This window comes from Pantherophis guttatus, chromosome 2 (genome assembly GCF_059756535.1).
Source record: "Pantherophis guttatus breed Tessera chromosome 2, ASM5975653v1, whole genome shotgun sequence".
Taxonomy (NCBI): Eukaryota; Metazoa; Chordata; class Lepidosauria; order Squamata; family Colubridae; genus Pantherophis; species Pantherophis guttatus.
The window spans coordinates 213,089,573-213,105,398 of record NC_142064.1 but is presented as its reverse complement, the minus strand read 5'-3'; the positions used below and the strand labels follow the sequence as shown (position 1 = coordinate 213,105,398).

At 38.0% G+C, this 15,826-nt stretch overlaps 1 protein-coding gene across 1 annotated transcript in view; it reads right to left on the bottom strand.

Annotated features, from left to right (window-relative positions):
- Positions 1-15,826, bottom strand: part of LOC148115510 (inter-alpha-trypsin inhibitor heavy chain H3-like) — a 42,891-nt gene that overhangs the window by 4,457 nt on the left and 22,608 nt on the right. Inside the window, exons 15-18 of the mRNA XM_087887759.1 lie at positions 8,445-8,489; positions 7,722-7,835; positions 5,552-5,756; positions 1,334-1,506 (exon numbers count right to left, since the gene is read on the bottom strand). Coding sequence (XP_087743885.1) covers positions 1,334-1,506; positions 5,552-5,756; positions 7,722-7,835; positions 8,445-8,489 — 537 coding nt within the window. The remainder of the gene's footprint in view (positions 1-1,333; positions 1,507-5,551; positions 5,757-7,721; positions 7,836-8,444; positions 8,490-15,826) is intronic.

Sequence of the window (15,826 nt, the reverse complement as noted above, 5' to 3'; positions counted from 1 at the left end):
TGAGGGAAATTCCGATAGGGACGCCAGTGTATGCCAGGAACTATGCAGACGGGCCCCTATGGACCACAGGGACGATTACAGACACAACTGGGCCCAAGTCTTACACGGTAGACATGGGAGATGGAAGGGTATGGCATAGGCACATAGACCAATTACGAAAAAGGGTAGTCACCGAACCAGAAACCATGCCTGACGATACGGTCCCTAACTACCAACCACTTCCAACAGTTAGCTCAAGCCCAAGACAAGCAGAGAACTTATCTGAAGACTTCAGTGTCCGGAGCCAGCAACCCGAGGAAGTGAGACCAATTGAAGAAGTCAACGCCTCCGGAGGAATCCAAGAGGTTCCATTGGCGGAGCGGGGAGAAACAAGAGGTCCCTCCGATCCGCTCGATGCGACACCACAGACTGAACTGTGCAGGTCTACTAGGATCCAGACACGCCCTGGTCACCTGCGTGATTTTGTATGTAAATGTGTATCCCAAGTGCCTCCTGGGAGGGGAGGGGTGTTATGTATATAGTTTTGGTGGGAAAGTTTGAATGTAATTGCTCTCAGCTGATTGGCTGATTGCCAGGACTGTAGAGTATATAAAGGGAGCTGTTTCCCTGGGTCAGTTGCTGGATTCACACCATGAAGTAAAGAGCTGTTGTTACTCACGACCTGGTTTCTCTGTCCTCATTCACCCTACTTAATAATAACCAAAACATTAACTCTGAAACTGTCTATGCCAATTGCCTCAAAAATTGTTTCCAGTTAATTTGGAAAATTCTGTACTTTTAAATTTAGAAATAGTCTTTTGTTAATAATACATTATCTTTCTCATTATTTTATTTATTAACTTTTTATGCTGCCCATCTACTGTATAAGGTGACTCTTTTCTATCTTTACCTAAAATTCATCTCTCTCCCTCTTTCTCTCTGCTAATTTATTCTTTTTAATTTTTGCTGATCTTTAATAAATAAACAAGGATGCATTTATTGCTATCTATGTCAGACAGTGTGCTCTAATCTAGATATAGGGATATAGGGATTGAATGGAATGTGTTGGTGTAAACTAAATTGGACATTACTCATAATAATAAAAAACCCACCCAAACCCAACCACATGTATACACAATCAATTTTGGCATGTGATACAATCCAGAAATAAATATTGCATACCTGGAAGCAAAGAAAAAGGAAAAGCAAAAATTACTGCCTTTTTAATCTCATGCCAAATCAATGCCAAACCAGTTTAATCTCATGCCATGTCAGAGACTATATGCCTTATGAAAGAAAAATGGTGGAAAAAACAAAACAAAACAAAATCCTTAGAATAACATCTTTGCGTTACCTAGTAAACCATGGGTTTGTTCAGATAATCTGTGACTATCTTCCATGTAAAATCCCAGGAAATCTCGGTGTAGTGGATGTTTCTTCCACACTTGGTGTAGAACAACAACAAACTTTGCTCCATTATCCATTGAAACCTCTACGCTTCGTTTTCGTTTGATTATTAGTGTCAAACTAAGTGGGAAAAGAGAAACCAAGCAGGAAAATGTCATTATTAGTATGCATAATGCAGAGAATTGAATTAGGGAAATTGGTTGCAAGGCAAGAACCATTTCTGGAGAAGGCATCTGTAAACACACGGCTATTGTTTAAATGAAGCCTAGCATTACATTCTATCCTATCAATTCTGGCCCTTGACCTTATTAAATGATGAAGCTATTCATTCATTCACCAATGAAGCAGGCTGAAGTAGAGCAAAGCAAATAAACCACTCACCTGAAACAATTGCTCTGATTACATTATGCTGGTTACGAGCTCTAGGGATTGGCTTCAATGTCAGCCAGGATCACTATGTACATAATACACTGAACCAGAGATGGGCAATTAATTTTCCCAATGGGACACATGAGAAATTGGGACTGTGGAGGGTCAAACCAACAGAGTTGTGAAGGTGCGTAGGCATGCAAGCATGCAGATATGTAAACTGAAAACAAACAAACAAACAGTTGCTTTCAAAATACAAACAATCCACACAGGCCAGACATGGAGAGCCAAAGGGCCAGAAGTGGCCAAGGAGCCATAAAGTTCCTACGTCTGCACTAGACTGAACGTATGACAATTTTAGCCTATCGTTCTAACATGCAAACATCTAACAATGTTGACTTGCAAAGATTGGCCTTCATGGACAATTGCTATAGACAGCAAGTTAGTCCAGATCCAAACGTTTGCTTCCATACAATTGTCCGGATCTGAATACCCATATATGATTTTATTTATTTATTTAAACACATTTGTATATCCACCCATCTCACATTGTGACTCTGGGAAGTATACATAGTACATATGTTTTATTCTTTCCTGTATTTCCAATGCTATCTGAAGGAGAGAGGGGGGAAAAAGACTATTTGCTCACATATACCAAAGCAATAACTGCAACATATTTTTATGGACATTTATATTTTTGAAAAGTTCAGTTTCACAAATATAAATGTCCATAAAAATCTGTAGAATGCCAACTTCCCCACCTTGTAGATTAGGTTTATGAACTGTAGCTGAAACCAGTCCCAGACAATCCTCCAGCCTTTAAATATATATTGGGACATAGATTTATGTGCCACACTTTTGGAAGGTACATTTTCATAGATAGTTATCTGTGCAGGTAGTCCTTAAATTACAACCAATCATTTAGTAACTGAAGTTACTGAAAAAGCAACTTATGTCAGAATCCCCATTCTTATTGCAGAATCCTCATGGTCATGTGATCAAAATTCAGACATTTGGCGACTGGCTCGTATGCAGTGGTGGGATTCAATTTTTTTAACAACCGGTTCTGTGGGCGTGGCTTAGTTGGGGGTGTGGCTTGGTGGTCATGTGACTGGGTGGGTGTGGCTAGCTGGTCATGTGACTGGGTAGGCGTGGCTAGCTGATCATGTGACCGGGTAGGCGTGCCTATGTGCATAGGGACTACTCAGAGGGCTGAAAAAAGTCCTTTCTGACTGATCCTCGCACTTTTGACCGGTCCTCGCACTTATGACCATCCTCACATTTATACTCATTGCGGCATTCTTAACAACCGTGTCAATCATTTCACCACTACTTCTCTTCACCATGGTGACAAGATAGGGCGCAAAACGTAAAATGTGAGGACAGTCGTAAGTTCAAGGACTGGTCAAAAGTGCGAGGACCAGTCAAAAATAACTTTTTCAGCCCTCTGAGTAGTCCATATGCACATAGGGACTACTCAGAGGGCTGAAAAAAGTGATTTCTGACAGGTCCTCGCACTTTTGACCGGTCATCATTTATCTTCTAGTCCAGAGATCTCCAACCTTGGCAACTTTAAGCCTGGCAGACTTCAACTCCAGAATTCCCCAGCCAGCTATGCTGGCTAGAGAATTCTGGGAGTTGAAGTCTGCCAGGCTTAAAGCTACCAAGTTTGAAGACCTCTGAGCTAGGGCTTTGGGGCCAGCCTTTTGGGGAGGGGGTCCCATTCAGAGAGACCCTCTGCCTCTCAGGAAGCATCAGGCCCAGGCAGAGAAAATTGCCAAGGTTGGAGATCTCTGGACTAGAAGACCTCCAAAGGTCCCTTCCAACTCTGTAATTCTGGTATTGGCAAGCAAGCACAATTAAGCTACTTAAATCCTCCAGAGCAGGGGCCCCCAACGTTTTGGACCTCAGGGACCACCAAGTTCATAATTTTAAATTTTGCGGACCACTAATACGAATCCAGCGCGTCGCTTGCTGAAGCACCTGGACTCCTAGTGACGGGATAGGGTCCTTCAAGCACTCTCCCCCTCTCTTTCTCTCTCTCTCCCCCCCTCTCATTCTCTCTTTCTCTCCCCCCTCTTTCTCTCTCCCCCTTTCTCTCTCTCCCCCCTTTCTCTCTCTCCTCCTTTCTCTCCCACTCTTTCCCTCTCATTCTCTTTCTCTCTCCCCCTCTTTCTCTCTCTCTCCCCCTCTCTCTCCCACTCTTTCCCTCTCATCTCTTTCTCTCCCCCCTTTCTCTCCCTCTCTCCCCCACTCTCTCTCTCATTCTCTCTCCCCCTTTCTCTCCCTCTCTCCCCCCACTCTCTCTCTCATTCTCTTTCTCTCCCCCCTTCTCTGTCTCCCCCACTCTTTCTCTCTCCCCCTTTCTCTTTCTCTCCCCCTTTCTCTCATTCTCTTGCAGGGGGCCGATCTGGTGTCTGCAACAGAGAGCAAAAAAAACACCTCGGTATATTTGCGGCGCAAGGCAGCCCTCGTTTCCTGCTGACTCGGAGCGGTAAACAGCGTCTGGTTCGGGGAGCAGCCGGATTTTGCTCTCCATTGCTCTCTCGGCCCCCTGCAAGCTCTCATCTCTTGAGAAGCCCAACCAAAGTTTCCTGCGCCACTTCAGGGAGCGCTCCTCGAGAGACAAGAGCTTGCAGGGGGCCGAGAGAGCAATGGAGAGCAAAATCCGGCTGCTCCCAGAACCAGACGCTCTTTACTGCTCCGAGTCCCAAGCGACAGGAGATGAGGGCTGCCTTGTCCCGCAAATATGCCGGATTTTGCTCTCCATTGCAGACACCAGATCGTAATGCACCACCTGCAAAAATGCGAAAATTTCCAAATGTAGCCCTGCCCTCTTACAGCTCTCCTGATGTTCAACTGTTGTCTTTCAAGGAGGATACTTGGCCAGCTTCATGCTTGATGTCTCCCACCTTGGCAGCTTTAAGACTTGTGGACTTCAACTCCCAGAATTCTCCACAATTCCCCAGAATGGGCTAGGCGGGAGTTGAAGTCCAAATGTTGTAAAAGAGCCACAATTGCCCAGCCCTGGGCTAGGGTAGGCTGACGCCGTGCGGATGGGAGGCGGGGCGGGGCGAGGGGTGGGCAAGCCAGAAATTTAACAAACGGTTCGGTGTGCTGCGAGGCCAATACATTGTAAAAAAACACCGAACTGTTTGTTAAATTGCTGGCTCGCTCACCCCATTTATTGGCAATAAATAGTAGTGCGGAGGGACGGGGCAAGGGGCGGGGCGAGCCAGCAATTTAACAACCAGTTCGGCCGAACCACCTAGAACCGGCAGAATCCCACCACTGCTCGTATGTATGAAGGTTGCAGTTAATTTTTATAAAAATTTAAATACATTATAAAAACATTAATTTTTATCAAGCATGCCTCATATTTGCAAAGGAAATTATAGCGTATTGCCTTTCTCTGTAGCTGAATTTATTTAAAACTACCCCACTTTGTTTATATAAGGACTGGGCAAACTTGTTTCCTTGTGAAGGTCACCTTCTTTCAGGGTTAGTCTGTTGGGGGAATGCATTGTTAATAGAGTTGAAACAAGCAGAGATTAAGAGCAGAGCCCAAAGGGAGGGTAGACGTAGAAATAGTGGGTGGGAACATCCATTCTTTCTGACATTCTTTTTTCTCTCATTGCATTTTGCAAAGAAATGAGGATAATTTGTCAGAAATCTGATCTGGTATCTTGTCTTAGGCTTTTGGAATAGACCATGTGGGAAAATTATAGAAGCTTTAAGTCACTCATTCCTGATTTAAAAACAACACTTTTATATCTTAGGGGTATGAAAAACTCACCTGGGTTGTTGTAAGGCGACTTCATCAAGCCAACTGAATACTCTCCTTTTTCCACCATTTTGAAGGATGATATTTTGAGTTGTTATTTCAAGCCTTACATTCCGATTCATAGTTACAATCCCAAGTTTTCCAAAATATGTATTCTGTGGTCTTACATTGTTGATGCTCTTTTTATCTCCAATAAGCTGTCCATTGACGGTCATGCCTGAAGTCCAGAAGTGATATTAAGGGGATGGTTTATATGTAAATAACGTATTTTTAAAATATGTCTTTTCCTGGATTCCAGGAGGCAGAGCACTTTCTATACTATATTTTCTTGATAAACGGAGATTGATTCTAATTAAAATTTATTTACTTGATTTCTATAGCCACCCAGCTCAGTCAATGACTCTGGGCGGCTCAGAATTCAAAAACATACATTGGAATTAAAATCTGAAACCTTTTAAAATATTAAAAACAGTAAAAACTGTTAAAACAATAAACAACATTAAAACATCTAATTCGAAGCACATGCAAAAGCGAGATATTTGGCTTGTTAACAATATAGGTAGGAGGCAGAGGCCTTGGTGCATATAGTGCCACAGGCATGGGAGTATTGCCTGCTCTTTAAAGCTTTATGGAAGAGTTGGGGCCATGGCAATCTCCAAAGGGAAGATATTCAATAGAGTAGGGGCAACTGCAGAAAAAGCTCATCTTCTAGTCAAATGGTCCCCAAACTTTGTGGCTTGGCAGCCCAGCTGGTGGGGGGGAGAGGGATCTGGGCCACATAGGTGGTGGACTGGTGCACATGTGTGCAGCCCTTGCGTGAGTGTGGGCTGGCACAGTTGTACATGAGTGCCCACTACTCTGCTTCTTGTAGATGTTGTGCTGCGTGCACATGCACATGCTCTGGCCAGCCATTCCAGTGGCCCAATTCCAATAGCCCACGGCCTGGTAGTGGGCTGAGGGCTGGGAGTTGGGGGAAATTCCTACATTTTTTTGCTGACAAACTCTACAGCATGCATATCCTGTTTGATCCACTTGGATGGATAGAAACTATGGAAGGCAATCCCTCAGGGTAATTGAATTGTTTAGTTCTTTCCGTCCTAATCTTAATGAATAACATCCCTTATTATAATATTGTGTTTGCCCTGAAAAGCAAACCATTGATCCCTTCTTCCACCCTAATTCCTCTTGAAATATTTAGTGTAATGAATTATGCCTCTTAGAGTAATTTAATTTTTTCAATCTCCTTTAATTGGGGATAATTACATTTTTATTTCTTCAGAGAATAACAGATTGGTTTAAAAATATCCAAATAGATTCTCCAAAGGGCAATGACCATTTATTGGTAATTCCAGCATCTAGAAGTCATATATTATAGTACAGGTAGCTCTGAAACACATGCATCACATTCTGAAGCCTTTTCAAAAAAAAATCTATTTCTGCTGTATTTGGATATGTTCCATGATTTAAAATCAAATCTTTTCCGATAATCTGCTATGGTGATCATCTCTTGTAGATTGGTGCCTAAGAATCACCATGGCTTCCTTGAAGTGAACTCACCTTTTGACATCTATTACAATACTTTCAAGGTGTTGATATCTAGAGTATAGAAGTTAACAGGAATAAATAGCCATGCTGAACAAACAAAATGGGAAATACACTCAGAACTAAAGGATATAATCTGTCTTGAGATATATTGATGGTGAGTGGATGTTAGGATATAGTAGAAGCTTTGATAAGCTTAGGCAACGCTGAATATATTGTTCCTGTGAATTCTTTAGATTCTTTAGATATACTAGCATGACATGGAATCGATGTATGTGTGGTTATAACAGAATGAAGCAGTATAATGGATGAATATTTGATGTATCATACCTATGCCATCTCCTAAATGATTATATATACAGTATCTAACGATCTGGCAACCTCCTGTGTGGCAAGCCTTCTGGATTCATAACACTTAAACAGGTCTTGTGAAGAGAGCAGTAGACGTTTCCTTAGTATGAAACTCCTTTCAAGTATGAAAGACAGTGGCAGGTAAAGAATTTACATGTTATCTACGTATTCTTTATCCAAAGGAAACAGACCTCAAAGAAATCAAATGGAATTAGATAGACTATAAACTGATCTAGCAGTGCAATATCTTTCTTACTTATAATCGCAGTTTCAGAAAAGAAAGGCTCACCTGTAACTGGATCTCTTATCAAATTTAACACCACCCCTGGCTCCTCATTAATGTTGAAACAAAGGGCATCTTCCTTCTGGGGTACAGCTATAATAAAGTGTGGATCTCCATCAACTGCAAAGAAGAAATTACACTGAAATCGTGCTTCCATCAGCAAGTCATTTTATTTCTGTGATTTTTTAAATGTATCATTTAAAATTAAACAGAAGAATGTAAGAATAAAAGGTATGGAAAAGTGCAGAGTTTCTATTTAATATATTTCTGTAGTGCCCTTACAGCAGAAAGAACATTCAGGGTAACATTATTTTAACATGGGCCTTAGCCTTAATCCAACATTGGAAATTGAGAAGAGATCATTGATTTCATTTTCTTGTTACATAATCATCTATAGTTGATGATTGAGGGAGCTGAGAAAAAAATAAGGTCTGTGTCTTTCACAGGCAGCAATAGTTGCACTAGACATAATCCGTTCCTTGAAGAACCTCCCATTTTAAGGTTCAGCATGAGATGTTCCAGTCCACATCCAACAATTGGCTGTTCTGCCTCAAACAGGAAGGCCTAAAAGCCTTTTGTTGCCTTTACTTCATGGATTCACTGTCCAGGACCTCAGAAAGATTTATTTTTTCCTTACTTTTTTTCTTATTATTGATATCAATGACTCTCTCTCTCTCTGTATTTGTGTGTGTGTGTTAGATATTTATGAACTCTAAAAAAGAAACTTACCACTAGAATAATAGTAAGGGACAAATGGATATTGATACCTGGACACTTGTTGCTTTCCTGCATAAAAGAAAAGAAAAACAAAGCAAACAATTGTTTCCACATGTTGTAATTGTAAGATTGTCAGTTAGCATTCTGCTCCATTTCAATAATAGCTTTGAAGGCCAGGTTCACATTTGGGGCAGGGAAAGGCAATATTTGGGGAGAATGCAAGGATTACATAACATTTGAAGGCAGGACAGGGACAATTAGTAAACCAAGTAATGGAATGAAATCTGTGCGCTTATCTTGCACATTCATGGGCTGAGATTTTTGTTTGTTTGTTTGTTTTTCTTGGTCTGAGTATAATGCTTCAGGAATTGCACCTAATTAAGGTTTACCTTGCAGAGATTTCATGTATTTTGTGCCTCAAAATAATGGAAGATCGTTGTTTTCACTGTTTGGCAATTACAGTAAGATGCTTTCTCCAAAAGAAAGCAAAAGATTTGAGGACTACCTGTGACCTTGGGCAATGGATTACTCACGTCTGATTTACTGATGGATTGGAATTACCTCATTCATTGTATAAAGTTGTAAGAGATATTTCCCTGATTTTCTTTATTACTTAAAAAGCCTTTATACTTCACTGCAGCATCAAACCCTTCCTTACCCATAATTGCCAATTACTACAATGGTCATTCCAGGAAGCACTGTAGTAGTTAAACATCTCTATAAAGAGCACCAACCTGCTGTGAGTGAAGAAATCATTATAAAAGCTAAACAAAAACAATAAAACACCCACACAGAGGTCCGAAAGCTGATGTCGCAGTGAAATGGACGAGATATTCTGGAGCTCCAGAATTCTTGCCAATAGCTCTGCTGTTGGGCAGTCCAATTTTGGCCCCACAGTCTAGTTTTGACTGTGGTAGTGGAGGGGATATTCTGTTGATCTCAGGGACATTGTAAAGTCCCTGATTGATCCAGGAAAGCCCTTTTTCCTGCAGCGGGGTTTCAGCCATTGAGGCTGCCGAGGCTGGGACAGCTTCAGGAAGAGAAAGAAGAATGACAGTGAATCGGATCAGTGAGAGAGCTTTATTCTTTTTTAACTAATACAAAGAACACCCTGAAGGGAAAAAGATTTGGAGATTGGAGATTGGAGATTGAGAGTAAGAGAAGAGAAGAGAAGCGGCGAATTCAATTGGGAATAGTTTTTTCTTTTTCACACCTAATTATCTAATTTGAAAGACTTAATTGTTTCACTTTCACTATTATCCGGGACTGGATTGAAAGAGAGAAGACCAGCACTGGTAATCCTTTAAATTTTGCCTTTTTAAAAGAAAATAACTGAAGAGATTGGTTTGATTATTTCAATGAAAACCTTTTCCTCTTTTTCTTTCACTTTTTTTTTTCTTTTTCTTCTTTTGTAATTTTGTATTAATTTGAAACGGAAAAGTTTTGGACTTTAAAATAGGAAAGATAGGAGAGTGTCTAATACTGCCACCTGCTGGAAAAGATATTTTATTTCCATGTTTATTCAAGTAACAGCTTAGAGATATATCGTAGCCATAATTAAGTGACTGTATACTGCTATGCTGATAAGAGTGGAGAACATCTGAGGAAGTGGACTATCTGTACTGTTTATACAGGTGTTTCTCTTGTTTCTCTTAACTCTAGTTGGAATAGGAGTCTAGAAACATTATAGATGGCTTTTGTTTTCTTTTGAGCTGTTACTTACTTCTTCTTCTTTTTTTTTTTTTTAACTAGTGGCTTCTAAGAAATCACTCTCTGTATGCTTTCCGGATATAAATGTGCTTGAAGGACTATTTTTTGTTTCTGTTTTCTTTTTATATATATTTTTTCATTGCTTCTGGGATTTTCATATAATTGTATTGGATTAAAGCATTCAAGAGCCTGAAGATTTTTTTGATTTTTTTGATTTGATTTTTTTCTCTCTCTCTTTTTCCCACTCTTTTTTTCTTGGATGTAGACCTTATGTATTTTTTTATACATACCTTTTTTATTTTGGTTGGCATATTATTATTATTTTTACTCTTTTTCTACTTCCCAGCTTTTTGTTATATTTTTTCATACTTATTTTCATTTTTGTTTTTCTCTTTTTTCCTCTTTTTTTTTGGGGACTCACATCTAAAGGATTAGGGTTTGAAAGAACCTGAAGAACTTGATTTTTTTTCTTTTTTTACTTGTTTGGCTCTTTCCTTTTAAAATTTCATTTTTTGGATGTGGCTCTGGTTGAATACTTAATAAAATGAGCAGAAAAGTAGTGACAGTGGGAGCTGCCATGACCACACCTTCTTCATCACCGTCTGGAGGACAACGATCTATTCAAGCAATGTTACAGCAAGAGAAGGAGAAAGATAAAGATAAAGAACCATCATTACAAATGATTTTACAAACAGTTCTAAGAATGGAACAACAATTACTTAAGACAGATGAAAAAGTTCAAAGCATGGAGCAACAACTACTTAAGACAGATGAAAAAGTGGTCAGTATTCAGCAAACGATGTCAAAATATGAAGAAAGAATGTTAAAATTAGAGAAGAAAGATGATCAAAAAGAGGAAAAAATGAAAGAGATAGAGAACAGATTGGGAGAGGTTGAACAAGAAACAAGTGCTTTGATTGGATGGGAAATGGACAAAGCAGAATTCTAAGATTCCAAAATGTGGAGGAAGAGAAAGGAGAAAATCTTGCAGATATTATGATTGGAATGTTGGCCGAGGCACTAGAAGTCACTAAAGAGAAGATGATAGACGGGGTTGATGAGATTTATCGAGTCTATACCAGATACGCTATGTGTAATAAATTGCCAAGAGAAGTACATATAAGATTTACTAAGAAATTGATTAAAGCACAAATACTTCAAGTAGCTAGAGAAAAAACCCTGAAATATAAGGAGAAAGAAGTGGCTGTTTTAAAACAAATACCAAGAAAGATCAGAGAGTTGAGAAGAGAATATCAATTTTTGACTAAAATTTTGATTAAAAAAGGAATTAATTACAGATGGCTGATTCCAGAAGGGTTAATTCTCACATGGCAGCTTCAAAGATATAGATTGAATACAATTGATAAAGCGAGAGCTTTTTATGATGAATTCCTTAAAGAAAAAGAAGTAGTAATGGAGGTTGAAACACAAACTACAGTAGTTCCAATTAAATTCACAGAAGAATTGGCAATGCTTGAACCAACAGAAGGCGCAGTCGGTGGGGCTGTGGAACATAAAGAATAACGTGAAGCAAGATCAACTAGAGCAACAAAACCTATATATAAAGTATGAACATGAAAGAAAGGAAATTAATTTCAATAAATGTAAATGGACTTAATTCGGCTATTAAAAGAAGGAAAGTATTTCATAAATTAGAGAAATTGAAATTTGATATAAATTGTTTACAAGAAGTACATATTAAAAAACAGCATGAACAATTACTGATACAACCAAAACTTGGAAGAACTTTTTTATCTCTATCACAAAGTAAAAAGAGAGGAGTTATATATTCAAAATGCAATATTGGCAGAGCAAAAATATGCAGACGAAGAAGGTAGAATTCCGATGGTGGAAATAATTGATAATAATATGAAAATTCTTTTAGTAGCAGTATATGCTCCAAATGACAATCAAAGGGATTTTTACAGAAAATTACATAATAAAATAATTGAAATGGAATATGATAATATATGTATGATGGGAGATTTCAATGGAATTGTGGATGAAAACTTGGACTATAAAACACATAAAACAATAAGACACAATAGAAAGACATTACTGAAATCTTTTTTCAAGATGATAGAGGAAATAAATATGAAAGATGTATGGAGGGAGAGAAACAGGAAAAACAGACAATATACTTTCTATTCTGATAGACACTTATCTTGGTCCAGACTAGATATGATATGGACAACAATGGACTTGATGTTGAATATAGAATATGCGGAAATAAAACCTAATTTATGGGCAGACCACAACCTGGTGACAGTTATATGGAAAGGGCGAAAAAGAAGAACTAGATGGACTTTAAATAATTCAATACTAAAAGAGAAAGACTTTGTACAGAAAATGGAAAGAGAGTTGGATTTTTTCTTCAAGGAAAATAAGAAAGAAGAAATATCGGCACAAAATCGTTGGGATACAATGAAGGCCTATGCAGGAGGTTTAATCATAGATTATATAAGGAAAAGAAATGTAAATAAAAGACAAATCTTTAAAATATTGACTGATGACTATAAAAGATTTGAAAAGGAACTCCAGAAAGGTCTATATAAGAAAAATACTAAAATTAAAATGGACATTATAAAGCATAAAATGCACCTATTGGAGAAAGATTTAGCCCAAAAAATAAGAAATGCTAAACAGAACTATTTTGAAAATGCGAAGGAAGATGGCTAGCATATAAATTGAAAAAAGAAAGAGAATCAAGAAAAATAACACAACTAGTTGATAATCAAGGACAAACCAAATTTGGAAATAAAGAGATGTGGAAAATAATACAAGAATATTATAGACAACTTTATAAAAGAGAGACAATAGAAGAGGAAAAAGTGACAAGGTACTTACAAGAAGCAAAATTACCTCAGATTCCCAAGGATATCGAGGAAATGTTGGAGGGAAACATAACAACGATGGAACTAATAGAAGCAATTAAGAAGCAAAAGAATGGGAAGGCACCAGGACCAGATGGTTTACTGGTTCAATATTATAGGGCATTACAAGAACCTTTGGCTCTCCCATTATTAGAGGTTATGAATGAAGTGATGACAAAGAAAGAAATACCCAAATCATGGACTGAGGCATATATTACGCTGATTCATAAAGAAGACACAGACTTGCAACAAATTAAAAATTACAGACCTATATCCTTGTTAAATTCGGACTATAAATTTTTTGCTTCAATATTGGCAGAAAGATTAAAGAGATACTTGAACAACTTTATACATATAGATCAGAATGGATTCCTCCCCAAAAGACAAATTAGAGACAATATAAGAGTAATTCTGGACACACTAGAATATTATGAAGCTTTGATATTTTTAGATGCTCAAAAAGCTTTTGATAATGTAAATTGGCGATTTATGACACTACAAATGGAAGAGATGGGTTTTGGTAGGAAATTTATCCAGGTGATTGAAGCTATATACAATAAGCAGACTGCAAAAGTAATGATTAATGGAGAAATGACCGATGCTATAGAGATAGAAAAAGGTACTAGACAAGGATGCCCGTTATCACCACTTTTGTTTATATTGATATTGGAAGTTTTAAATAGAAATATCAGAGACGAAAAAGAGATTAAAGGTATGAAAATTTGAAAACAAGAATATAAACTGCAATCTTTTGCTGACGACCTGGTCTTTATAATAGAAGAACCACTAAAAACAATAAATAAATTGATAAAAACTATAGGTGAATTCGGGAAAGTAGCAGGCCTGAAAATCAATAATGATAAAACAAAGATAATGACTAAAATATGTTGAAAAAGCAAAAAGAAGAACTGATGGAGATATCAAAGATGGAGATCACAAATAAGGTAAAATATTTGGGGATATATTTGACAGCAAGATGTAGTGCACTTAAAGAAAATAATTATAATAAGCTTAAACAACAGATAGGGCAAGATTTGGTGAAATGGGGAAACTTGCAGTTATCATTGATTGGCAGAATCTCAACTATTAAGATGAATATTTTACCTAGAATTTTGTATTTATTCCAGACGATTCCAATTAAGTTGGGTAAGGAATTTTTTGAAGACTTGAATAAAATGATATTGAAATTTATTTGGCAGGGAAAGAAGGCGAGGATAAGATTGAAGTTGTTACAAGATGCTAAAATGAGGGGTGGTTTTGGCTTACCTAATTTTGAACTTTATTATCAAGCAACATTTTTAATGTGGATTAAAGAATGGATAATTTGAGAAATACTAGACTATTGAATTTGGAGGGTCATGACTTATTGATGGGATGGCATGCTTTTTTATGGTATAAAGGTGCAAAAATACAGGGGTATTTTAGAAGACACCAGATACGGGAAGCTTTATTGTCAAATTGGGAGAAGGTCAAAAAACAATATTATTTGAAAATTCCAGTCTGGGTATCTATAATTGAAGCCTTTACATATTTGGTAGTATCCAAAATAAAACAAATTGTTAGATATAGTGAATTATTGAATGAAAAGGGTGAACTTAAATTAAAGCAAGAATTAGAAGATCAGGCATATAAGATGGATTGGTTTTCATATATGCAAATACGTTCCAGATATGAAGAAGATCTCAAACAAGAAGGTTTTTATAATGTTTCGACTAATCTAGATAAGATTTTAATGGGCTCTAAGGAATATGTAATTAAAAAACTATATGGATATCTGCTAGAGATGAAATTAGAGGAAGGACAAGTTAAAGAATCGATGATAGCCTGGGGGAAAAATTTTGGCCATGGTATTGATCTAGAGCAGCGGTTCTCAACCTGGGGGTCGCGACCCCTTTGGGGGTCGAACGGCCATTTCACAGGGGTCGCCAAAACCCTCTCTCCCCCCACGCCTTCACTCACCCTCACCCTCTGCCTCTGTTGGATCGCTGGTCGCCGGTCGCTTACCCCGCCCACTCCCAATCTATTGCTGCCTCCTGAGTCCCAGCTGATTGCTAGAGGGAAAAAAACTGTTTAAATTCTTGCCCCGGGGCTTCAAAGGGCCACCCTACAGGTGATCAGTGTTAAAAGAAAACAAATGAGAAGACCGGTGCCTGCAAAAATAGAAAAAAACAGCCTCTTTCAGCTTCAGCATAGGTTAATTAGCATGATTAGATCGGCCTCCGACTCTCAGCTGATTCGCTCTCAGCTGTTTTGCGCAGGCTCTTTTGCAAGCTCTTGTTTTGCAAGCTGCTGGAGTAGATTTTTTTTTCCCTAGCTAAAAGGAAACTGAAAGTAAAGCAGGCTCTGCTGCAACGTGACAAAATGAGGCACGGAGAGAGATTTCTTTTTCTTTTTCTTTCTCCTCACCAAAAAAGGTAGGTGCAAACAATGGGAAATTTAGGGCAAAAGAGGAGAGTTCAAGATTTTAAAACACAAAAGAAAAAAAGCTCTATTTAACTAGGGAATTGTAATAATTGAGATACTATTAATTGTATATTGTGTTGAAAGCAGAAGTGGTTAAGTTGTGGTTTGGAGGAATATATGAGGGAAATTATTTGGTTTATTATTATTGGTAAATATAATTAATTGATCTGTAAGAAATTGGATTGCATGGAAATAATTGGAATATTCATGTTCATATTGATTGATATACAAAAAAGATAGTTATATAACTAATTGATTTATATTAAAATGTTGAATTTGTATTAAACAACTGTATTACATAATTACATAATTAACCAATGTGAGGATGGATATAAAAATAGATGACAA